Here is a 24714-nt window from a genome sequence, read left to right on the forward strand (position 1 = left end):
TCATGTCCATTGAGTCAGTGATGCCATCCAATCACCTCATCCTCTGTTGTCCCCTTCTGCTCCTGCCCTCAATCTTTCCCAGCATCAGGGTCTTTTCAAATGAGTCAGTTCTTCGCATCAGGTGGCCAAAGGATTGGAGTTTCAGCTTCATTAAGGCTTATTTGATTTTTTTTTTTTTAATGGGAGGAGGCCTGAGTGGCAAGGAAAAAGATGAGAAGGGGTAGGAAAAAGGTGAGCACAAAGTGTGAAGGCAAAAGGATATAGATGAAGAGAGAGAGTAAAGCCCAGTTCAGAAAGCGGTAATGGGCAGCTCCTAGAAGCACGGGATGTGGAAGTTGTTGTCCTCTATAGTTTCTTTGATCTCTTCTTTGTGGAGTCCAGAATTTATGCAGCTCTCCTGGGCTGCAGGCATCAGCTCTGCACAAGGAGGATGTAGTAGCTAAAGTAGCCAAGGCAGTTTCACCCAGTCTGGTATCTCCTGGTCTCACAATATGTAAAGGGAGACTGCAGAGAGAACAAACCAGAACTGAAGGCTAGGGGCCCTGTAGAGAGTGCATCCTCACCAGAGCTGGGCTTTACTTAAGAGTGTGTGTGCGGTGCTAAGTCTCTTTAGTCATGTCCAATTCTGTGACTCTATGGACTGTAGATCAGGCTCTCCTGTTCATGGCATTTTCCAGTCAAGAATACTGCAGTGGGTTGCCATGCTCTCTTCCCGTGGGTCTTCCCGACCTGGGGATCAAACCTGTGTCTCTGTTTCCTGCATTGGTAGCTGACTTCTTTGCCACTAGCGCCATCTAGGAAGCACCCTTAATTAAGAGGTGAACCCCCAAATTCAGTGTTGTGTGGTCTTAGCACACCCTCCACTGGTAATAGGCAGTGACTCCAAGGCTTTCCCACACTAGGATGATTTCTGTTGGAAATACCACAGACCAGTTATGCCTCTCAGCACTTTTTTGTCCTCAAAGTCTCATCTCCACCCTCCCAATCTAGAGGAAATAAAAAATCCCATTTCAGAAAACTTTTGTCCACTTGCCTTCTATCATTTGGTGATGCTTCCAGCCAGTTAAATACTATTTAAGGGTCAAAAGGCAGAAAACAAACTAGAGAAATTTTTTAAAAAGAGAATTACTGGAAGCAGTAATTTAGGACAGAATATCTGTCATCTGTAAAGACTATTTTTTAACCTCCTAGTCAATAGTAGTAGCCACTCTTTTTATCACCTATGTTTCCTTGCCTGAGTTCTATACATATTTCACTTAGGTTAACTGACATCAACAACAAAACTTCAATTCACAGACAAAGCAATGGAGTCTCAAGGGGGTTATACAATTTGTATAAGATTACATAGTTTGTAATCTGACAAACTGACAGAGCCAAGATTCCAATTTAGGTCTATCAGTTTGCATTCTTTCCCACTGAACTTTGCTGTCTACAGAGGAGATAAGATTATTCAGATATAATCTTTTCATTAAAAAATTTCCTTCTAAACTTTTATTTCAACAGTCAACTTTAGTATAAAATACGTATTACACGAAACAAGATTTCAGGAAAAAAACAGCAAAGAAACATAAGCTTAACTGCTATTAACAGAATGCTGAGCAATGCTATTAAAATACTATCTATGCTGTGACTTTTTAAATTTTTAACTGAAGGATAATTACAGTTTTTTGTTGATTTCTGCCATCCATCAACATGGGTCAGATGTCCCCTCCCTCTTGAGTCTCTCTCCTACCTCTCACCCCATCCCAGCCCTCTAGGTTGTCAGAGAGCCTGGTTTGATTTCCCTGAGTCATACAGCAAATTCCCACTGGCTCTCTATTTTATATATGTTAGTGTGTATGTTTCCATGCTACTCTCTCCATTTGTCCCACCCCCCATTTCCATAAGTCTGTTCTGTATGTATGTTTCTCCACTGCTGCCCTGCAAACAGGTTGATCAGGATCATCTTTTTAGATTCCACATATATGCGTTAATATACGATATTTGTTTTTCTGACTTACTTCACTCTGTATAATAGGTTCTAGTTTCATTCACCTCATTAGCACTGACTCAAATGCATTTCTTTTTATGGCTGAGTAATATTCCATTGTATATATGTATCATAGCTTCTTTTCCCATTCATCTCTTGAAGGACATCTAGGTTGCTTCCACATCCTAGCTGTTGTAAATAGTGCTGCAGTGAACACTGGGGTACATATGGCTTTTTCAATTATGATTTTCACAGGGTATATGCCCAGTAGTGGGACTGTTAGGTCACTTGGTAGTTTCATTCCTAGTTTTTTATGGAATCTCCATACTGTCTTCCATAGTGGCTGTATCAGTTTACATTCCCATCAACAGTGCAAGAGGGTTCCCTTTTCTCCACACCCTCTCCAGCATTTATTGTTTGTAGACTTTTTGATGATGGCCATTCTGACTGGTGTGAGGTGATATCTCATTGTAGTTTTGATTTGTGTTTCTCTAATAATGAGCAAAGTTGAGCCTTGTATAGAGCCTTGTATACCAGTCCAGATATACCTGGGATAAATCCCACTTGGTTGTGGTATATAATTGTTTTTATACATTGTTGGATTTGTCTTCCTAATAGTTTATTGAGGACTTTTGCATCTATCTTCATGAGGGATGTTGGTCTATGGTTTTTCTTTCTTGTTGTATCTTTCTTTGCCTTTGGTATTACAATAATGTAGACCTCAAAGAGTGAGTTAGGAAGTATTTCCTCTGCTTCTGTTTCCTAGAAGTTGCAGAGAACTGGTATAAGTTCTCCCTTAAATATTTGGTAGCATTCACCACTGAATTCATCTGTGTTTGGTGTCTTCTGTGTTAGAACATTAATGATTGATTCAATTTGTTTAAAAGATGTGGCCTTATTCAGAATACCTATTTCTTCTTGTGTTTTAGCAGACTGAGTCTTTCAAGGAAATGAAATGTCAAGGAATTGAAAGGAAATGTAATTGATTCATCTAGATGATCAAATTTGGGGGCATAAAGTTGTTCATAATATTCATTATTCTTTAATATCTATAGGGCCAATACTGATGGCCTATTTTTTCATTTCTAGTAATTTGTGTCTTCTCTTTTTTTTTTCTGTTTGGCTAGAGGTTTATCAATTGTATTGATCTTTCTAAAGAACCAGCTATTGGTTTTGTTGGTTTTCTCAATAGATTTCTGCTCTAATTTATTATCTTTTCTTTTGCTTGCTTTGAATTTAATTTGCTCCTTTTTCATTAGATTAATAGATTTTTTAATACACACATTCAATGATACTAATTTCCTTCAAAACTCTGCTTTTGCTATACCCAACTAATTTTGGTTAAGTTGTATTTCAGCTTCGTTTACTTCAAAATATTTTAAGTTTCTCTTTAGACTTCTGTGACATATGTTATTTAGAAGTGATAGCTCACGGTGAACAATGTCAGTTTTGTGATCTCTGAAGATTTAGCTTCGGGTCCAGGGACCAGGCTTGATCACTCAAGAACTTTTGTGTAGCACAGTTTTATTAAAGTAAGAAAAGGGACAGAGAAATCTTCTGATATAGACATCAGAAGGGGGACAGAGAATGGCCCCCTAGCTAGTCTTATCAAGGCCTTATACACTTTTTTCAGACCCACTCCCACAACATACATCTTAAATTAACAAGATTAGAATGAATAGAAAGATCTTACCAGACCCACTCCCATAAAATACACTTTAAGATGACAGGATAAGTCAGAAGGTTCTTGCTAAGGAGAAACACATCCTCAGGATACACTGTTATACTGACTAAGACAAAGCAACATAGAAAAGAATGTCCTTTTCTCTTTGAGAGCCCCAGATCCCTTTTTCCTTCTCGAGGACTCTGGACTGCTTTCTCCTCCTTGGGAACCCTGGACTTATCATCAACCTACCTAGGAATTGACTCTCTCAGAAGTGTATTAATTCATCTCCAAGTATTTGATTTTCCAAGTAGCTTTCTGTTACTGATTTCTAACTTAATTTCACTGTGGTTTAAGAGCATGCTTTGTATAACTTCTTTTAAATTTTTTAACATGCGGTTTGTGACCAAGAATGTTGTCTTGATAAATGTCATGTGTGTTTGAGAAGAATGTATTCCACTGTTGTTGGAAGAAGTATTCTAGAGATTTCAATTAGACCAGTTGATTGATGGTACTGTTGAGCTAACGTAGGTTCTTACTGATTTCCTGACTGCTGGACGTGTCCATTTCTGCAGAAGGCAGTTGAAGTCCCCAACAAAAATAGTGGAATTCATCTATTACTCTTTGCAATTCTGTCAGTTTTTCCTCCATGTATTTTGTTGCTTTGTCATTAGGTACAAACACATTAAAGATTGTTCTTTTTGGAGAACTGACTCATTTATTACTATGTAGTGCTCCCTGATTCATCCCTGATAATTTTCCTTGCTTTAAAGTCTACTTGCCTGAATTATGTAGCTACTCCAGCTTTGTTCAGATTAGTGTTAATATGGTATATGGATCCTAACCCTCCTTTTCACTCCTTCCCTCCTCAATCCTGTCTACTCTATTGATGACTCCATCTAAGCATTCATTTGTTAATAGCATTTTTGATTTCTAGTTTCCTTTTGATTTCCTAGAACGTTCATCTCTCTGCTTATTATCCAACTGCATGTTGTATACTTTTTTCATTAGCACTCTAAACATACTAACCATAGTCATTTTAAATTCTCCAATCCTTGCCATATATGTATCTGAATTTCATGCTTGGTTTGTCTCTTAGAACTGTGCCTTTTGTCCTTTAGTATGCTGTGTAGTTTTTGTTGTTGCTGTTCAAAGTTGGTCATGATATCCAGCTGGACTGGGTAAAACAAAGTCCATTGAGTAGGCCTCGGATGATGTGGCAGTAATGTGGGATGGCAACAGTCTAGTCTTTTGATTAGGTCTTAGTCTATTACCAATCATGAGATCCTGGTATGTAACCTTCACAACTGCTTCTCAGTCTTACTCCCTGCTCCTCTCCCCCCATTTAGGTGAGAAAGGCTGGTAGGGGCTAGAGTTGGGTATTTCTCTTATGCTCCTCTCCCCCCATTTAGGTGAGAAAGAAAGGCTGGTAGGGGCTAGAGTTGGGTATTTCTCTTACGCCAGCTGGTTATGCTCTGGTAAAATCCAGTGTAATTAGGCTCTACCAAGAGTTAGTTCCCTTTGACACCAGGATTTTGTTAAGAGAATTTGGGGGGCATATTTCAAAATGGTTACTTTCCCTCCCCTTGTTAGAAGAACAAGATTTTTCTCCAACATTCACTGTGAAAAGCTGGTGGGGCTTCTGGAAGTCAAAGTTTGTTCCTGTCCTGATCTCCAGGAGTTTTTAACTCTCAAGTTAGTCCATGCTCAGTCTCTAGTAATTAGTCAATTTCCCTTTAGGTATTTTATCTGATGCTGGGCCCAGCAGGGGTTTCCAGGTGGTTTCTCCTCCAGAAAACTGGAGGAGATTCTCTATATTTGTCTGTATCTCAAGTTTTCAGATGACGGTTTTATCCTGTACCTCCGTTCTCATGGATAGAAGAACATCAATTTTCAGTTTTTCAATTTTTTTTTGTATATTAGGTGGAAGTTAAGACCTCATTATTTTTCCTTTAACTTGGGACAATATATGTTTCTTAACACATTTTAATGGTATCAATACAGTCATCAGGTGATGCCTCGGAGACTGATAAGCATGTCATGTGAGGTATTAAAATTAAAACCAAGAATCTCACCACACTGATCATTTTCCACACAGGTCTAATATAAAATTCTGCTTGACATTACTGTTAAAATTTGGATCTAGACCAACTATTGTCAAGCAGGAATCCTACTTGCTGGTGGAAAAGAAATATTGGGGGGGGGGGGGGGCGGGGAGGGGGTAGTCTTCCCAGATGGCACTAGTGGTAAAGAACCTGCCTGCCAATGCAGAGACCTAAGAGATGTGGGTTCAGTCCCTGAGTTGGGAAGATCCTCTGGAGGAGGGCATGGCAACCCATTCCAGTATTCTTGCCTGGAGAATCCCATGGGCAGAGGATGCTGGTGGGCTATCATCTTTAGGCTTGCAAAGAGTCAGACATGACTGAAGCGACTTAGCATGCATGCATGTTGGGAGTAGAATAAAGGACACTCTTTAAGTAGCAATATTCACATGTTTATTGAGTAGTAAAATATATATGGTCAACATTGTTACTTTCATTTGCATATGGAAGAGTTGGGCCTTATACAAACCTGTACTTGACTTTTTATCAAGAGTACTTATCAAATTACTCATATCTAGGCTTCTGCAGGTCTGGAATTTTCTCTCCATTGGATAGGAGTATATGGTTGGAATTCCAGTTGATAACATTTTTATTTAAAATTTAAAAAGTAAAAACAGAATCAACATGGTCAAGTTGTCTTATTAGTCTTAAGGATTTCTGGATTTCGTCCTTGGAGGAGATCAGGATCTTCCCAAGGCCTGGGTCCTCGAACATTTTTCCAGTCATCAAAGGTGGAATCCTTTATTTTCTACAGAGCCACAAAAATTAGAGCATAAATATTAGTATAGGAGCCCTGTGAGTTTGGCTAGGACCTAACTGAATAAATGAGTAGAAAGAATTCAACAGACCCCCACTTATAATTCTAGTAAACAAATCAACTGCATGTCAAGCTTAATAATTAAAGAAATATTATATTTCTTTATAGGATCTGAAATTTTTCTTGCTATTGAAATTACTGCCTATCTTTCCCCTCATCAGAATAAAACTATTAAAAAAGGAACAGAATCTACAAGTTTTTTAAAAAATTTTTATTTTGTTGAATTACAGTTGATTTACAATGTTGTGTTAATTTTTGCTATGGCAAAAGTTCTGCAGTTATGCATATATATGTATACGTACACACACATATTCTTTTCCATATTCTTTCCCATGACGGACTATCACAGAATATGGAATACGCGTTCCTGTGCGTATATGGTAGGGTCTGGTTTACACGGTCTGTATATAATCCTTTGTATCTGCTAATCTCAAACTCGCAACCCTTCCATCCCCCACCTGCCCCCACCTTGGCAAGCCAAAAGTCTGTTCTCTATATCAGAGTGTGTTTCTGTTTTGTCGATATGTTCATTTGTGTCATATGTTAGATTCCACATATAGGTGATACCATATGGCATCTGTCTTTCTCTTTCTGACTTACTTCCCATAGTATGATGATCTCCAGATCCATCCATGTTACTGCAAATGGTGTCATTCTTTTTTTATGGCTGAGCAGTATTTCATTGTACATATGTACCACATTGTCTTTACCCATTCATTTGTCAATAGTCATTTAAGTTATTTCCATGTCTTGCCTATTGTGAATACAACTATGAACATAGGGGTACATATATTTTTCTGAATTATAGTTTTCTCCAGATATATATTCAGGAGTGGGATTGCTGAATCATATGGGAACTCTATTTTTAGTTTTTTGAAGAACCTCCATATTGTTTTCCATAGCAGCTGCACCAATTTACAATCCCACCAACAGTGCAGGAGGGTTATCTTTTCTCTAAACCAGATTCGGCATTTATCTGTAGATTATTTTTTAATGATCACCATTCTGATCTATGTGAGGTGGTTCCTCTTTGTTCCAAGTCATTCTGACTTATATTTCTTGAATAGTTTACATGTTTTATTTCTGAGAGCACAAAGGGAAGAAGCTGAGAAAACGAAATTCCACCTCAACACTGATCCAGAAGAGTAATGATTAGCACAGGTACTGGCAGTAAATGAAAGGAAGAGACCACAGGTGGAGACTGTACAGTCTGCTAGAAGGGAGAGATATCACAATGATTTGTTCCACACCTGAGAAATGAGCCTGGCCTTAAGAATGAAAAGCAATTCCCTATAGCGGCTGTGAGCAAAGCCCTTCTGGGGCAATAAAAACTAGTTTCACGTAGAGTTTGCATCACCGTATCTTTAGTGAGCTGTACCTCTGGAGCACAGGAATGAAAACAGGGAAAAAGGGAAGAACATAAACATTTCTTTATCCTCTCACACCACTCTGACAGTAACTTTCATATATGTGCTTTGGTTATTCTGGAATAATTAACTGAACAAGATAGAAAAAGAAACACAGAGAACACAGGACAGCTTACATCCAGTGACAGAGGAAATGATATAAATTGATCTTGACACTTGGATACTTAACATTACTCTTTTACCAATAAGCTATATAACCCTGTGCAAGTGATTTGAGTTATCTGGGCACTAATTTTCTCATAAGTAATAATGAAAAGACAAGACCAAACGGTCTGCATGACTTCTTCAGCTCTCACATTCTATGGTTTCTAAAAGAACTATAGGGAACATCTACTTCCAGACAAACCCTTCATAGCCCATATACTGCTTATATACTGAGAGGTACCAAGTTAGAAGTTTAAGAGAAAATAATGGGGAAATAGTGAATAATGATTCTCTAAATTTCTCTTAGAGCTTTACCAAAAGTTTAAATCTACAAAGGTGAACAAATTTCTACTAATTCAAGAAGAGAGTAAGTTATCTTCAAGTATAGTTATGAAATGCTCCAAAGTTAAAAAAACGTTTTTAAGAAAGAACAATGGCCTTCACTCAGATAATGTAAGACATATGTGCTCAAAAGAATTTAAGAATAACTGTTAGATGGGATGCAAGGCTGACTGAATTACTTCACGCAAAAGTGGTCCAGTTTCAAACTCAACTAAAACAAAAATAGCAAACGACACAGTGGTCCAGTCTTTAGCTCTGACAAGATCCTCTCGGGAAAACAATTCAGAGAAGGAGTCCCACAAAGTTCAGGGGATTTAGGAAACCTCAAAGCCTTTCCACAGATCCTCCCTTACAGAGTGTAAATTCAAGCTCAAAATGACCAGCCAATAACTGGACTGCTAAAATGAGAATCAACCGCTCTTCACAAGTCTCTTCAATATTTACTATTCCCAATGCCTACATTTCAATAAAAAAGGACCACACATAAAAAGAAAAGGGAAAATAGGATAAGAGAGGGAGAATGTCCTCCTTCCCAACATCCTATAATTAAACATGCTATTAACTCCTTGATTTTGTTACTCAGATAGCTGGAAAAATGACACTTCATTATAATGTTAATTAATATTCCTATTATAAGTTGAGCATCTCTTTATATGTTTTAAAAATGCTATTTATTTCTTTGTCTCTGAACTCATTACATGTTTTGCCCATGTTTCCACTGCCAACTGAGTTGTTGAAATTGTATACTGATTTGCTCTTTATATTTAAATTAATCAGTTCATCATGATAAGGATAAACAATATTTTTAGGATTTCTCATCTACCTACTGACTTTATATTACACTTTTTTTTTTAGGTGGTACCTTTGAATATTTACTTTCAAAGCATCTCTATTTCTCATCACATTTAAATAGGCTTTTCTGACTCAAGAACACAAAAAAGAAATTTCATTTTTAGGCTTTTGGGTTTTTTTATTTTTAAATTCTTGATCCATCCAGAATTTATTCATAATATATGAAAAATAGATCCATGTTTATTGCCTTCTCAAACAATCACACAGTTGTTCCAATAATGTATATTTAAGGTAATTTTTTTTCTGTACTGGTAATAATTTGAATTTACCTTAAGGCAGATAGAACCAGTCACAGACTAGGAATGTTGCTACATTAGCACACTATACCTCGTATTCTGATTCCAATGACACTTTATTCATTTTCAGCTTTTTTTCTAACTCAGGATCAATCTGTAGAAAAATAAAAGCAGCCATAAGTTACTTAAGTTTGTTAGATTCCATTTGCAATTTAAAAAGTTAATATAAGCATGGCTCAGATGGCATGGCAGATTACAAAAATGTGGGAAAATCCCCACAGTCTATCAAATTGTATGACAACTAATATCTCAATAGTACTATAACCACTACTACAACTAATAGCAGCCAAAAATTTACCAAGCACCTGCTATATGCCACATATTTTGACATTTATTATTTCCTATAACTCACAAAAAAGTATATGACCTAAGTATTATTATTTGATCAAAGCAAGGATAATGGAACACAGGGAGTTTGAATGACTTGTCAAAGAGGCACAACTTGGCTTTGAAGCTTGGCCCTCTGCCTCCAGTTGCTGTTGTTCAGTCACTAAGTCATGTCTGACTCTTTGCAACCCCATGGACTACAGCACGCCAGGTTTCCTTGTCCTTCACTATCTCCTGCAGTTTGCTCAAACTGATGTCCATTGATTCAGTGATGCCATCCAACCACCTCATCCACTGTTGCCCCCTTCTCCTCCTGCCTTCAATCTTTCCCACCATCAGGGTCTTTTTCAATGAGTCAGCTCTTCATGTAAGGTGGCCAAACTACTGGAACTTTGTTTTCAGCATCAGTCCTTCCATGAATATTCAAAGTTAATATCCTTTATGACTGACTGGTTTGATCTCCTTGCTGTCCAAGGGACTCTCAAGAGTCTTCCCCAGCAGCACAGTTAAAAAGCATCTATTCTTAACAGCTCAGCTTTTTTATGATCCAACTCTCACATCTGTACATGACTACTGGATGAACCACAGCTTTGACTATATGGACCTTTGTTGGCAAAGTAATGCTTCTCCATTTTAATATGCTATCCAGGTTTGTTATAGTTTTTCTTCCAAACAGTAAGCATCTTTTAATTTCATTGCTGCAGTCACCATCTGCAGTGATTTTGGAGCCCAAGAAAATAAAATCTGCCACTGCTTCCATTTTTTTCCCCATCTACTTGCCATGAAGTGATGGGACCAGATGCCATGGTCTTAAGTTTTTTGAATGTTGAGTTTTAAGCAAGCTCTTTCACCTTCACCAAGGTCTTTAGTTCCTCTTCACTTTCTGCTATTAGGGTGGTATCATCTGCATATCTGAGGTTATCAATATTTCTCCCAGCAATCTTGATTCCAGCTTGTGCTTCATCCAGCCTAGGATTTCACATGATATACTCTGCATTTAAGTTAAACAAGCAGGGTGACAACATACAGTTTTGATCTACTCCTTTCCCAATTTTGAACCAGTCCGTTGTTTCATGTCAGTTCTAACTGATGCTTCTTGAGCTGCACACAGGTTTTTCAGGAGGCAGGTAAGGTGGTCTGGTATTCCCATCTCTTTAAGAATTTTCCTCCTTGACTCTCCCTTAATCTCAGCCTCTCAACCCTTGTAATTCCTGTCAACCTCAACCAATCTTCTCAATTCCTCTCAAAGTTAGTCCACCTTACCCTCTCAACCTTGTTTGAACTCAACCTTACCCAAACACTGACTCTCAACTTCACCGGAGTCTGACTTCTCAGTATCAACCAACCTGGACCTCTCACTCTCAGTAGGTCTTGTCCTCTGATCCTGCTCAGCTAATCTTTGTCTTCTCAGCCTCCTTCCACAGACCTCGACCAATCTCATCCTCTCAATTAACCTCATTTCTCTCAATTTTGTTCTCTTTACTCTGACCCCATCCTCTAGACCTCTTCTGTTATTGCAATCTCCCTCATTCTCCCTTGCTGTGAAACTTTACCCAGTCCTTAAAACCAAAGCCTCAAGTCATCCCATATTTATTTAGATTTTAATACTGTATATATCACTATCAACTTGCTGCTACAAATTCTTTTAGAATCCATTCATTTCTATTGTCATTGCCAATGTTTTACTTCAGATTCCAGTACTGTTCATCTATATTACTGCCAAAGTATCTTAACAGGTGTATCTCCAGCTGAAACACTCTCTTCCCTCCTATCTTGCTCCCCTAATCTCCATCCATCCTGTACTCTTGCCAGAGAGTTCTAAACTGAAAATCTGACCATATGCCCAATAGTCCCTCTATGTTATATAATACTAATCATTTTCATCATTTTCATCATAGCTATCATTTAACTCTTATCATTCTTAAAGCCTTAATTTAAAGGTTGATACCTCTAGCAGACCTCTGGTATCCCTTTCCCAAATCTAAACTATATATCTCTCCTTGAAGTTCTAGCAATGTGTTATGTAAAATTCTAATCTAGCATTTCACTAGGCATTGCTATATTGTATGTTTGGATACATTTTTATATTAGAAGTCTCCCAACCTTGCTTATGGGGCTTTCTGGGTAGCTCAGCTAGTAAAGAATCCGCCTACAACGCAGAAGACCCCAGTTTGATCCCTGGGTCAAAAGTTCCCCTGGAGAAAGGATAGCCTACCCACTCCAGTATTCTTGCTGAGAGAATCCCAATGGACAGAGGAGCCTGGTGGGCTGCAGTCCATGGGGTCGCAAAGAGTCAGACATGACAGGGTGACTAAGTATAGCACAGCACAGCCTTGATTATGCTATAAGCTTTATAAGAACCAGTTTCTTGAATCTTTATCGGTAGGATATAAGACATGATAAACTCATGACAAAGTTGCAATTATTTTTCAAATACGTATATGACATCCCATTTCCAAAAGTCAGATTACTATAACTTTCATCTTAGAGCAAAAGGGCAAAAAGTCCTTAATAAAATAATTGGGATGGTAACAGAAACTTTAAAACTCAGTTGATAACTGGTCTATTCCCTCACAGAAACCATATATTCCTTTTTAATTTAATATTTATTCTAATACTGTCTTTAACACTAGCTAGAATTGGTATTTCTCTTAAACCATAAGATTAATTGAAAAAACTGAGTAAGCTTTCAATACTCTACTTACCCACCAACATTACTGAGGTCTGCTAATGAAATACAGCTGACTCTTGAACAACACGAGTTTGTTCTTTGAGAGTCCACTTATACAAGGATTTTCCTCAATAAATATACACTTGGCCTGCCATATCTGTGGGTTCCACAAGCATGGATTCAGCCAGCTGCAGATTGTAAAGTACTGTAGTATTTATTGAAAAAAGTCCATGGTACCAGTGGAGCAGCACAGTCTAAACCTCTGTTGTTCCAGAGTTAACTGTACTTGGGAAAAAAACAAGTATCAGATGTGTGCCACAAACTAAAGCTATATACTTTTGAATGAATTAACCAGAATTCTTCTGTAACAACAGACCTGAATTTGGTAGTAATTACACAAACTAGTAAATGTAACAAAAAAGAAGCAGACTCACAAATACAGCAAACAAACTAGTCCTACAATAAAAGCAAACTATGAAAAAGACCCCTGTAAATCCATTATCTATGTCTCTTTCTCCACATATTCATACAAATACCATGTATTCGTGGAATCTAAAAAAACACAACAAACTAGTAAATATAACAAAAAGGAACAGTGAAAGAAAGTGAAGTTGCTCAGCTGTGTCCAACTCTTTGCGACCCCATGGACTGTAGCCCACCAGGCTCCTCTGTCCATGGAATTTTTCAGGCAAGAGTATTGGGAGTGGGTTGCCATTTCCTTCTCCAGGGGATCTTCCCGACCTGGGGATCAAAACTGGGTCTCACGCATTGCAGGCAGATGCTTTACCATCTGAGCCACCAGGGAAGCCCAACAAAAAAGATGCAGACGCACAAATACAGAAAGAAACTAGTGGTTACCAGTAGGGGCAGGGGACAGGCAATACAGGGGTAAAGTGGTGGAAAGTATAAACTACTGGGTGTACGAAAGGCTCAAGGATATATTGCACATCATGGGGAATATAGCTAATATTCTGTAATAACTCTAAATGGAAAGTCATCTTTAAAAATTGCATAGGACTTCCCTGGTGGTCCAGTGGTTAAGAATCTGCCTGCCAAAGCAGAGGACACAGGTTCAATCCTTGGTCCAGGAAGATTCCACATGCTGTGGAGCAACTAAGGCCATGTGCCACACGTGCTCTAGAACCCGTGCTCCTCAACAACAGAAGCCGTGCACCACAACTGGAGAGCAGCGCCTGCTCACTGCAACTAGTGAAAGTCCCTGCACAGCAATGAAGACACAGCACAATCAAAATGAATACATACATAAAAATTTAAAATATATATATATAAAACTTTTAAAGAAATGTTTTATAAAAGAGCAAAAGGACATCTCTCGTGGTCCAGTGACTCCACACTCCCAATGCAGGGGCCCTGGGTTCAATCCCTGCTCAGGGAAATAGATCCCATATATTGCAACTACAACTCGGTGCAGCCAAATAAATAAATATTTTTTTAAAAAGCGAGATAAAATTCAGACAGCTTAGTATTTTAAGTATCCATGTCTCATAAACCAAAATATACAAATATACATGTCAAACTCCAATGAGAGTTCTTACTTTAATCTTCACAGCATCATAACGAATTTGAGAAAACTCACGAAGACCAAAAGAACCTCCAACAATCAGCAACTGAAACAAAACAGAGAAACAATTAAAATAGAAGGGCAGAATTCAGCATACCTATATATTACTTATCTAAATGCCAAGGGTGGCAGATTATACAAAATCCTATAGATTATTTTTCCTGGTGAGTTACCATTCATTTTTTCAGAGCAAATGTAGTATAAACTATAACTGGGAAACATTTTAGCATATTAGCAAATACCAAAATCACTAATTTATACCTGTACTTGATCCTATGATGTAAATACCAGATCACAATCATTGTATCAGTTAATTCTTATAAAAGACCTATGAACTAAGGGAAGACTATACACTTAGTATATGAGAAAGTAAAAGCACACCAACTAAATGGCAATCTTGATTCCAGCCTGTGCTTCATCCAACCCCGCATTTCGCATAACATACTCTGCATATAAGTGAAATAAGCAGGGTGACAATATAGTGTCGATGCACTCCTTTCCCAATTTGGAACCAATCTGCTGTTCAATGTCTGGTTCTGACTGTTCCTTCTTGACGTCCATACAGACTTCTCAGGGGGCAGGTAAGGTGATCTGGTATTCCTACCTCTTGAAGAATTTTCCACAGTTTGTAGTGATCCACACAGTCAAAGGCTTTGGTGTAGTCAATAAAGCAGAAGTAAATGCTTTTCTGGAACCCTCCTGCTTTTTCAATGATCCTACAAATGTTGGCAATTTGATCTCTGCTTTCTCTGCCTTTTCTAAATCCAGCTTGAACAGCTATTAGTTCTCGGTTTATGTACTGTTGAAGCCTCACTTAGAGAATTTTGAGCATTACTTAGCTAGCCTGTGAGATGAGTGCAATGGTGCAACAGTTTGAACATTCTTTGGCATTGCCTTTCTTTGGGACTGGAATGAAAACTGACCTTTCCCAGTCTTGTGGCCACTGCTGAGTTTTCCATATTTGCTGGCATACTGAGTGCAGCACTTTCACAGCATCATCTTTTAGGACTTGAAATAATTCACCCATGTTGCTGGCATCCAAAATAAAGCAACATTTCCTTTCCACTAACTTTACTTTTTTATTGGCTTTTGAGCTGCAAGCAGCCAGATCCTACTTTTGGTTACATACACATATGAACAGAATGGTCCACGTGCCAATAGCTGTGTGTAAGTTCAGGAGATTTCTGAGAAGATCCTTCCTACACACTCAACAATGGCTAACTTTGAGGCTCTGAGCAAATAAGTAAAACTTTAAGGCAGAGTTGTAACCTGCCTGAGTATTGAAGGAATGCCCTAGCACATAGAGCCCCTTGACAAAGACTGAATCCAGGTGTTTAAGGAAACCTCTGCCCAATATAAAGAAAAACACATTCTCTTAAAAATGGGCAAAAAACTTGAATAGACAGTTCCTCAAAGATATACGGATAACCAATAATCAATCATAAGAAAGGATGTCCTGTATCATTAGTCATTGTGCTGTGCTTAGTTGCTCAGTTGTGTCTGACTCTTTGCAACCCCATGGACTATAGCCTGCCAGGCTCCTCTGTCCATGAGGATTCTCCAGGCAAGAATATTGGAGTGGGTTGCCATGCCCTCCTCCAGGGGATCTTCCCAAACCAGGGATCGAACTCAGGTCTCCCACATTGCAGGTAGATTTTCTACCGTCTGAGCCATCAGGAAAGCCCAAGAATATTGGAGAGGGTAGGCTATCCCTTCTTCAGGGATCTTCCCAATCCAGGAATCAAACCAGGGTCTCCTGCATTGCAGGCAGATTCTTCACCAGCTGAGCTACCAGGAGAGAAATGCAAATCAAAACCACTTCACATCTCCTTGTAAGGGTTTAATTATTTTTAAAAAGTGGACACTGACAACTGTTTATAAGAATGTGGAAAAATCAGAAGCCTCATATGTTGCTGGGGGGAATGTAAAATGATGCACTTTTTGAGAAACAGTTTGACAGTTCCTCAAAATGCTAAACATGGAGCTATCATATGATGCAGCAATTCTACTAGAAGGCATTTATCCAAGAGAAATGAAAACACATCCATATAAAAATCTGTACATGAATGTTCATAGCACCATTATTCATAATAGCCAAGAAATGAAAAAAAAAAAACCTAATGCTTATCAATGGACAATATTCCAACTGATGGAATACTATCTAGTCACTAAAAGGGTATGACACTTTGATACTCGTTAGATGAATGAACCTTGAAAACATTATGCTAAGTGAACAAAGTCACTCACAAAAGACCACAGATTGTACTATTCTATTACATCTATAGACAGATGATTAGTGGTTACCTAAGACGGAAGAGTAGAGGAGAACAGGAAGTGGCTACAAGTGAGTTTGGTGATTCCTTTGAAGTGAAGTGAAGTCACTCAGTCGTGTCCGACTTTTTGTGACCCCATGGACAGTAGCCAACCAGGCTCCTCCGTCGATGAAATTTTCCAGGCAAGAATACTGGAGTGGGTTGCCATTTCCTTCTCCAGGGGATCTTCCCGACCCAGGGATCGAACCCGGGTCTCCCGCATTGTAGGCAGATGCTTTACCATCTGAGCCACCAGGGAACTGGGTGATGAAAATGTTTTAAAATTAGATTATGACGATAGTTTCCAAACAATGAATATACTAAAATCATCTTCAGACATTAAATGGTCGGAATTTTAGTATGCAGAAACCAGGTCAGATTAGAAAGGTAAATTCTGGGGACTAAATGGGCAGTGCACAAATTGAAACAACAAATATATTCTCTTTTCCAAGTGGTTTGGGAAAGAAGGGAAGGAGAGTACTGTTAGCCTATACCTGGTACTCTAAGTCCTCTTCTGTTTGTTGTTGAATAAATATTCTTATGAAGCAAGCACTAACATTTATGTAAGAGATTATAAAAAAAAGAGAGTAAAACAGCTGGCTTAAAATTCAACATTCAAAAAACTAAGATAATGGCACCTGGTCCCATCACTGCATGTCACATAGATAGGGAGAAAATGGAAACAGTAACAGACTTTATTTTCTTGGGCTCCAAAATCACTGTGGACAGTGACTGCAGTCATGAAATTAAAAGACGCTTGCTCCTCAGGAGAAAAGCAATGACAAACCTAGACAACATATTAAGAAGCAAAGAAATCACTTTGCTGACAAAGGTCCACTTAGTCAAAACTACGGTTTTTCCAGCAGTCATGTATGGATGTGAGAGTTGGACCATAAAGAAGGCTGAGCATTAAAGAATTAATGCTTTCAAACTGTGGTGCTAGAGAAGACTCCTGAGAGTCCCTTGTCCAGCAAGGAGACCAAACCAGTCAATCTTAAAAGAAATCAACCCTGAAATATTCATTGGAAGGACTGATGCTGAAGCTGAATTTCCAATACTGTGGCCACCCAATGTGAAGAGCCAACTCATTGGAAAAAAACCCTGCTGCTGGGAAAGACTGAAGGCAGAAAAAGGGAGTGACAGAAGATAAGACAGTTGGATGGCATCAGTGACTCAATGGACATGAATTTGAATAAGCTCCAAGAGATGGAGAAGGACAGGGAAACCTGGCATGCTGCAGTTCATGGGGTTACAAAGAGTCAGACACGACTGAGCAAATGAACAATGACAACAAAGAGTGAAAATAATTTCAACTTTAAGTATAGTAGTATGCTATAGTAATATAGTAAATTTGGGATATCCAACTGATATATGATGAAGACCATGCATCATCTGAGCTCTCTCTAGTACTGTTGGGTTTTAGAGAACTGAGTTCAACATTTTCCCCTACAGAATTAGTTACTTGTCTAGGACCCTTTGTGTGGATCACAACAAACTGTGGAAAATTCTTCAAGAGATGGGAATACCAGACCACCTTACCTGCCCCCTGAGAAATCTGTATGCAGATCAAGAAGCAACAGTTAGAACTGGACATGGAACAACAGACTGGTTCCAAATTGGGAAATGAGTATGTCAAGGCTGTATACTGTCACCCTGCTTATTCAACTTATATGCAGAGTACATCACGCAAAATGCCGGGCTGGAAGAAGCACAAGCTGGAATCAAGATATTCCAATGAGACTTTTCCATCAAGGTTATTCCAATATCAATAACCTCAGATATGCAGTTGACACCACTCTTATAGCAGAAAGCGAAGAAGAACTAAAGAGCCTCTTGATGAAGGTGAAAACGGAGAGTGAATAAACTGGTTCAAAACACATTGTTCAAAAAACGAAGATCACGGCATTTGGTCCCATCCTTTAATGGCAAATAGATGGGGAAACAATGCAAACAGTGACAGATGTTTTCATGGGTTCCAAAAATCACTGTCGATGGTAACTGCAGCCCTGAAATTAAAAAATGCTTGCTCCTTGGTAGAAAAGCTACGACAAACATAGACAATGTACTAAAAAGCAAAGAGATCACTTTGTGGACAAAGGTCCATATAGTCAACAGAGGACCCACATTTTGAAACAGTATAGACCTAGGTCCAGTGTAGTACAGATTCAGTATAGACACAGTATAGACCAGTATAGAAAAATACACTTAGGAAGAAGTCTACTGTGGTAGTCTTGTCTTATAAAACAAATGAGGGAATCCCTAGAAGGTACTTTTATACTTTAATACTAGTGGTTTTAAGAGCTTAGCTTTGACGATTTTGAAAGATAACAAACAAAACTAAACTATCTTCCAGTGGGACATGCAGGTGACCTCAACTTGCACGGACAATCACGTTTCTGAATGGACCTCTATTTTGTGGAAGGGGAATCCACAAGGAGGATAGTTTTTACACAGTCCCTGTTGGCTACGCAAATATAATTCTGCGTTGTCTTATAAATGATTTTGTTTAAACGTTTAAAAAGATAAAAAGGAGTTTTTAAAGATTAAAAAGAAATCCACATTCATCAAAAAAGAACTAAAAAAAACACATTACTTTTCTAAGGTCGCTACTTTCCTTTAGTCCTGGTTAAATGCAAAATCTGGTAACTTTTCCTGTACCAAATTCTCATAAAAGCAATAAACTATTTAAAAACGTTCACCTGCTTTATTTAAATTATTTCATTTACTATGACATCAAGGCTTGTTGAAACAAACTACCTTGCCAAGGTCAAACAGAAAAGAAAGTGTGGTTTCACTGGATTCCAACTCCGGTTGGTGTTAAGTATTAAGCATTAACTTGACTCTTCAAGACGAACAGGATCTTCTGAGAACTCCATGTAGGAGTGGATACAAACAAAGAAACGCCAAAACTACTTGCAAGGTGCTTTAAAAATATCAACCATAATGCAGCGACTATCTTTGCAGGGCTGCTACACTGTGCTACATTTAACTCACAAGGTTTTTTTTTTTTTAACTCATAACAACCCTGGAAGAATTAAGCCAATTCACACTAGTAAACTGAAACCTGAGGATGCCCAAAACTGTAGTTAAATTAAGTGAATATAACTAGTTTCAATGATCAGAGTTATATCCAAGCTGTAGCGTGGCAGACGGGAGGTTGGGGTCGGGGAATGAGAGTTTAGTAATCATCCAGGCTCTAGCTAAGGCCTGGTTCGGGTTAAAAACTGGTTCAGAAGCACATCCAGGTTAACTACCAAAGGTCAGACAAGGACCTGAGATAGAACTACCAATGCGGGGAGTGACTAGGAAACTAGGACTGCCTAAAGGCCAGCCACAGTCTAGCGCAGGCTGCGGTTCCTGGCCTCACACACTACAGGTTCACCGCACTCACGTCCCAGCCAATCTTGAGGTCCCACCCTCTCGGAATCCCTCCTCCCCACCCGCCTCCAACACACACTTTACCCTCCGCTGGGCTCACCAACATGGGAACTCCGTAGCGAAGGGTCTTATTCTTGCGCAGGGCGCGCCTCACCGCGTAGGCGAACATGACTGAACTGTCCGAGTCGTTTAGACGCCAAACAAGCTCAGCGTGGCCGTCCGAATGTCAGTAGCTCCGCTACGAAGACGTCCTTGACTCGCCTCTTTTCCTTGGCCTCCCAGTGCCGGTTCTTTCTAAGATCGACCTCCGGCAGGCAAAAGCAATAGATCCGTAGTAACACACTCTAGCTTCCCCCCGGAAATTCGAGTGCGAGCCATTTAGTTCCGGCAAGCTGGTGTCCCCTTGGGACTTGAGACTGGTTGTGTGTCCGTGCTTTGTCGCTCAGGCTCAGTCGCGTCCGACTCTTTGGACGCCATGGACTGTAGCTAGACAGGTTCTTCTGTCCATGGGGATTCTCCATACAAGAATACTGGAGTGGGTTGCCATGCCCTTCTTCAGGGGATCTTCCCAACCCAGGGAGGAACCCAGGTCTCCTACAGTTGCAGGCAGATTCTTTACCGCTTGAGCCACCAGGGAAGCCCAGTCATGTTCCTACTAACTGTCAAAGGATGTGGAACCTGTATTTATCTCCCATGTTCTGGGTCTCTTCTTAGAACACTTCCTGGCACATAAAATCAGCTCAATAAAAGTGGGTTTAAAAAACCTACTTTAAAGCCAGTACTCTAACCTCTGCAGTAATTTGCGGAGTTGTTGTTCATTTTCTCAGTCATGTCCCGATTTTGCAACCCCATGAACTGCAGCACGCCAGTCTTCCCTGTCCTTCATCATCTCCTGGAGCTTGCTCAAAGTCATGTCCATTGAGTCGGTGATGCTGTCCAACCATCCCATCCTCTGTCATCCCCTTCTCCTCCTGCCTTCAATCTTTCCCAGCATCAGGGTCTTTTTCCAGTGAGTCAGTTCTTCATATCAGGTGGCCAAAGTATTGGGAGTTTCAGCTTCATCATCAGTCCTTCCAATGAATATTCAGGACTGATTTCCTTTAGGATTGACTGGTTTGATCTCCTTGCAGTCCAAGGGACTCTCAAGAGTCTTCTCCAACACTGCAGTTTGAAAGCATCTGTTCTTTGGCACTCAGCCTTTTTTATAGTCCAACTCTCACATCTGTACATGACTACTGGAAAACCATTGCTTTGACTATATGGACTTTTGTCAGCAGAGTAATGTCTCTACTTTTTAATCCACTGCCTAGGTTTGTCATAGCTTTTCTTTCAAGGAGCAAGTGTCTTTTAATTACATGGCTGCAGTGATGGGTATTGTCACCTTGCTTATTTAACTTATATGCAGAGTACATCATGAGAAATGCTGGGCTGGAAGAAGCACATGCTGGAATCAAGATTGCCGGGAGAAATATTAATAACCTCAGATATGCAGATGACATCACCCTTATGGCAGAAACTGAAGAGGAACTAAAAACCCTCTTCATGAAAGTGAAAGAGGAGAGTGAAAAAGTTGGCTTAAAGCTCAACATTCAGAAAACGAAGATCATGGCATCTGGTCCCAACCCTTCATGGCAAATAGATGGGGAAACAGTGGAAACAGTGTCAGACTTCTTTTGGGGGGGGGGTGGCTCCAAAATCACTGCAGAGGGGATTGCAGCCATGAAATTAAAAGACGCTTATTCCTTGGAAGGAAAGTTATGACCAACCTAGATAGCATATTCAACAGCAGAGACATTACTTTGCCAACAAAGGTCCATCTAGTCAAGGCTATGGTTTTTCCAATGGTCATGTATGGATGTGAGAGTTGGACTGTGAAGAAAGCTGAGTGCCGAAGAATTGATGCTTTTGAATTGTGGTGTTGGAGAAGACTCTTGAGAGTCCCTTGGACTGAGGAGATCCAACCAGTCCATCCTAAAGGAGACCAGTCCTGGCTGTTCTTTGGAAGGACTGATGCTGAGGCAGAAACTCCAATACTTTGGCCACCTGATGCAAAGAGTTGACTCACTGGAAAAGACCCTGATGCTGGGAGGGGTTGGGGGCAGGAGGAGAAGGGGACGACAGAGGATGAGATGGCTGGATGGCATCACCGACTCGATGCATGTGAGTTTGGGTGAACTCCAGGAGTTGGTGATGGACAGGGAGGCCTGGCATGCTGCGATTCATGGAGTCGCAAAGAGTCAGACACAACTGAGCGACTGAACTGAACTGAACTGAGTGATGGGTAGCTTAATAAAAATGAGGATAAAAAGTGCCATGAAAATTCAGGTTGAATGCTAATTGGTGTTGTGTCTTGCTATCTGTGAATCTTTAATACTCGTGCTTTTACTGCCAGATATTGTGCAGTCATCAGTTGTTTATGAATGTCTAGTTTCCACTCATTCTACAACTATCCAGTACACCTTTTGGGGAGTCATTAGAAGGCTCGAAAAACACAGAGATGAAAATATATGCTCCCTGCCTTAAAGAAGCTGGCATACTAATAGGCACACATGAACCGTCTAGCTTGGGAAACAGCCCCTCACGTGTGCTTGTTTGCATTGATGAGTCAGGGAAAGCCTCACCTGTTATCACCTCAAACTGCACTTGACCGGTGAGACTTTTCTAGGTGACCTATAGAGGTCAGCAGGGACTTGGTTCCCTGGTGGCTCAGACAGTAAATAATCTGCCTGCAGCATGGGAGACAAGGGTTCTATCCCTAGGTCAGGAAGATCCCCTGGAGGAGGGCATGGCAACCCACTCCAGTATTCTTGCCTTGAGAATCCCATGGACAGAGGAGCCTGGTGGGTCCCAAAGAGTCGGACACGACTGAAGCAACTACGCACGAGGCCATGCAGAGTTAGAGAGTGTAAAACTGAGAAAAAAGCTTAATATCACCCATGTTTGACTGAGATCCTCCTTTTACAAAAAGGATAAATGAGGCCAGAGAAGAAAGGCGACATGCCCAAGGTCACACAGCTGGTTAGTGGAAGATTCTGGACTGAAATCCAGTTACTCTGACCACCAGCTAAAGACAGTCCTTCTCTTTACTTTCAGTTTTAAGGGTGAGTGGGAACCATTATTTTTTCCCAAGTGTGATAAACTCTGCATGTCTCTGTGAGCATAGGTGAGGAAACAAGCCTCTGAGAGTTCGCATTTGTAACAAATGTTAAAAACAGTGTTTTTGGCATTTGTAACAATGCAGGGTGGATACCTACTAAGAATGCTTATTGAATGAACAGATGGATGTGTGTGAACAAGGAGAAGGGGAGTGGCCATATGTACAATATTATCTATGACTCAACACAGACAGACAAGCTAGGGACACATTAATGTTAGGACACATTGATGTTTGTCCCCTGAGTACAAAGCCTGGGTGAGGGAGAGTGGATCTGTGGGTAAGTGATGTCTGTAAGTACCAGGTGTGTAGGGAGTCCAGTCTGTGATCCCAGGATTAGCCTTACCCTCCTGGGGCTCCATTTCATTATCTTCCTGAACATTAAATAACTAGATTAGATCTCTAAGGATTATCTCAGATCTATGTCAGATCACAGACCTCAAGGAGGGAATGGATTTCATTTCACTGACATGTCTCATGGTCTTGTGACACTGTACCCTTTTGTGTATGTGGGAGCTGGGGGCAGGGGGGGGTCTCTTGCCAAAAATTGATTTGGGTAGAAAAGGAGCATTCCTACCTCTAAACATCCAGTGCGTCTGGCTCCACTCCCAAATCCCAAGGCCCATTTCTCTCCTCTGTTCATGAGAAATGAGAACTTGGAAAAAAGCTAAAGGGTTCAGTTTTGAACTGCCTGTAGCTGATGAGACAATCTTGAAATAACCTGTGGGCTGTTTAAATTTTTAGCACCTAGCTGGCCATTTATTTCATTTCATATCCCAGTCCATATCTAGTGAAATCAAAGTCCTGTGACTATTTACTCTCTCAACTGTCATGAAGTGGCCCCCTCCCCCAGATGGAGCTGATTTCTTTGATTACATTTCACACTGCCATTCTGAGGCCACCTGCCACTATTCAGGACTAGATCTGCACCCAAGCTTCCGTGCTGCTGCGTCAGGCAGACAACGAGGCACGGGGAGGGGAGTGGAAAAAGAACACCAGTGGAGAACAGTTCATCTCTTTTGGAATCTAGTTTCTGGCACTTGACAAGTCAGTTAAGGAGAGTAAGTGACTAAAGATTTGCTGGACAAATTCTGCTACCTGCCTCCAACATTTGAGAGCAGGCTTAGCTGCTCTAGCTGGATCTGTGATCCCTAGCACAAGGAACTATAATACCATGACTGGAGGGCATCCTTGGTACTGAGTTAAATTACAATTTGTTTCCTGAGAAATGAGAATTAACCTGAGCTTAATTCCTATCTGTAGAAAGTAAAAATCAGATTAACTAAAAGGTTATACACCCTGACTCCCCATGACTTCACTGACATTCTTGTAGGGAATGGGCTCATTTAAGTTCATCTTGATCTCATCAACTAATGGATTGTTGTTGTTGTGTAGTCTCTCAGTCGTGTCCTATTCCTTGCGACCCCATGGACTGTAGCCCGCCAGGCTCCTCTGTCTATGGGATTCTCCAGGCAAAAATACTGGAGTGGGTTGCCATTTCCTTCTCCAGGGGGTCTTCCCAATCCAGGGATCAAACCCATCTCCTGCATTGATATGTGGATTCTTTACCACTGAGCCACCAGGGACGCTCCCAACTTATGGACGTGAGATTTAAATTCAGGTTCCAGCCCTTCTGCTCAGCTTGGTTCTGTGGTGCATTGCAGGGCACAGAATCACA

At 40.1% G+C, this 24714-nt stretch overlaps 1 protein-coding gene across 1 annotated transcript; it reads right to left on the bottom strand.

Annotated features, from left to right (window-relative positions):
• On the bottom strand, positions 6105-20201 carry LOC102178735 (cytochrome c oxidase assembly protein COX16 homolog, mitochondrial). The gene is made up of 4 exons (XM_005686028.1): positions 19983-20201; positions 14167-14238; positions 9644-9706; positions 6105-6482 (listed from the first exon to the last, which is right to left on the bottom strand). The coding sequence occupies exons 1-4, from the start codon at positions 20049-20051 to the stop codon at positions 6363-6365; spliced, it is 324 nt and encodes a 107-aa protein (XP_005686085.1). The 5' UTR covers positions 20052-20201; the 3' UTR covers positions 6105-6362.

Source organism: Capra hircus, chromosome 10, assembly GCF_001704415.2.
Source record: "Capra hircus breed San Clemente chromosome 10, ASM170441v1, whole genome shotgun sequence".
Taxonomy (NCBI): Eukaryota; Metazoa; Chordata; class Mammalia; order Artiodactyla; family Bovidae; genus Capra; species Capra hircus.

Coding starts and splice junctions, on each gene's coding strand:
- LOC102178735 (XM_005686028.1), bottom strand. CDS start 20,051: ATGTTCGCCTACGCGGTGAGGCGCGCCCTGCGCAAGAATAAGACCCTT. Junction 14,239..19,982: donor GCTACGGAGTTCCCATGTTG/GTGAGCCCAGCG, acceptor GTTTTGTTTCAG/TTGCTGATTGTTGGAGGTTC. Junction 9,707..14,166: donor ATGATGCTGTGAAGATTAAA/GTAAGAACTCTC, acceptor ATTTTTCTACAG/ATTGATCCTGAGTTAGAAAA.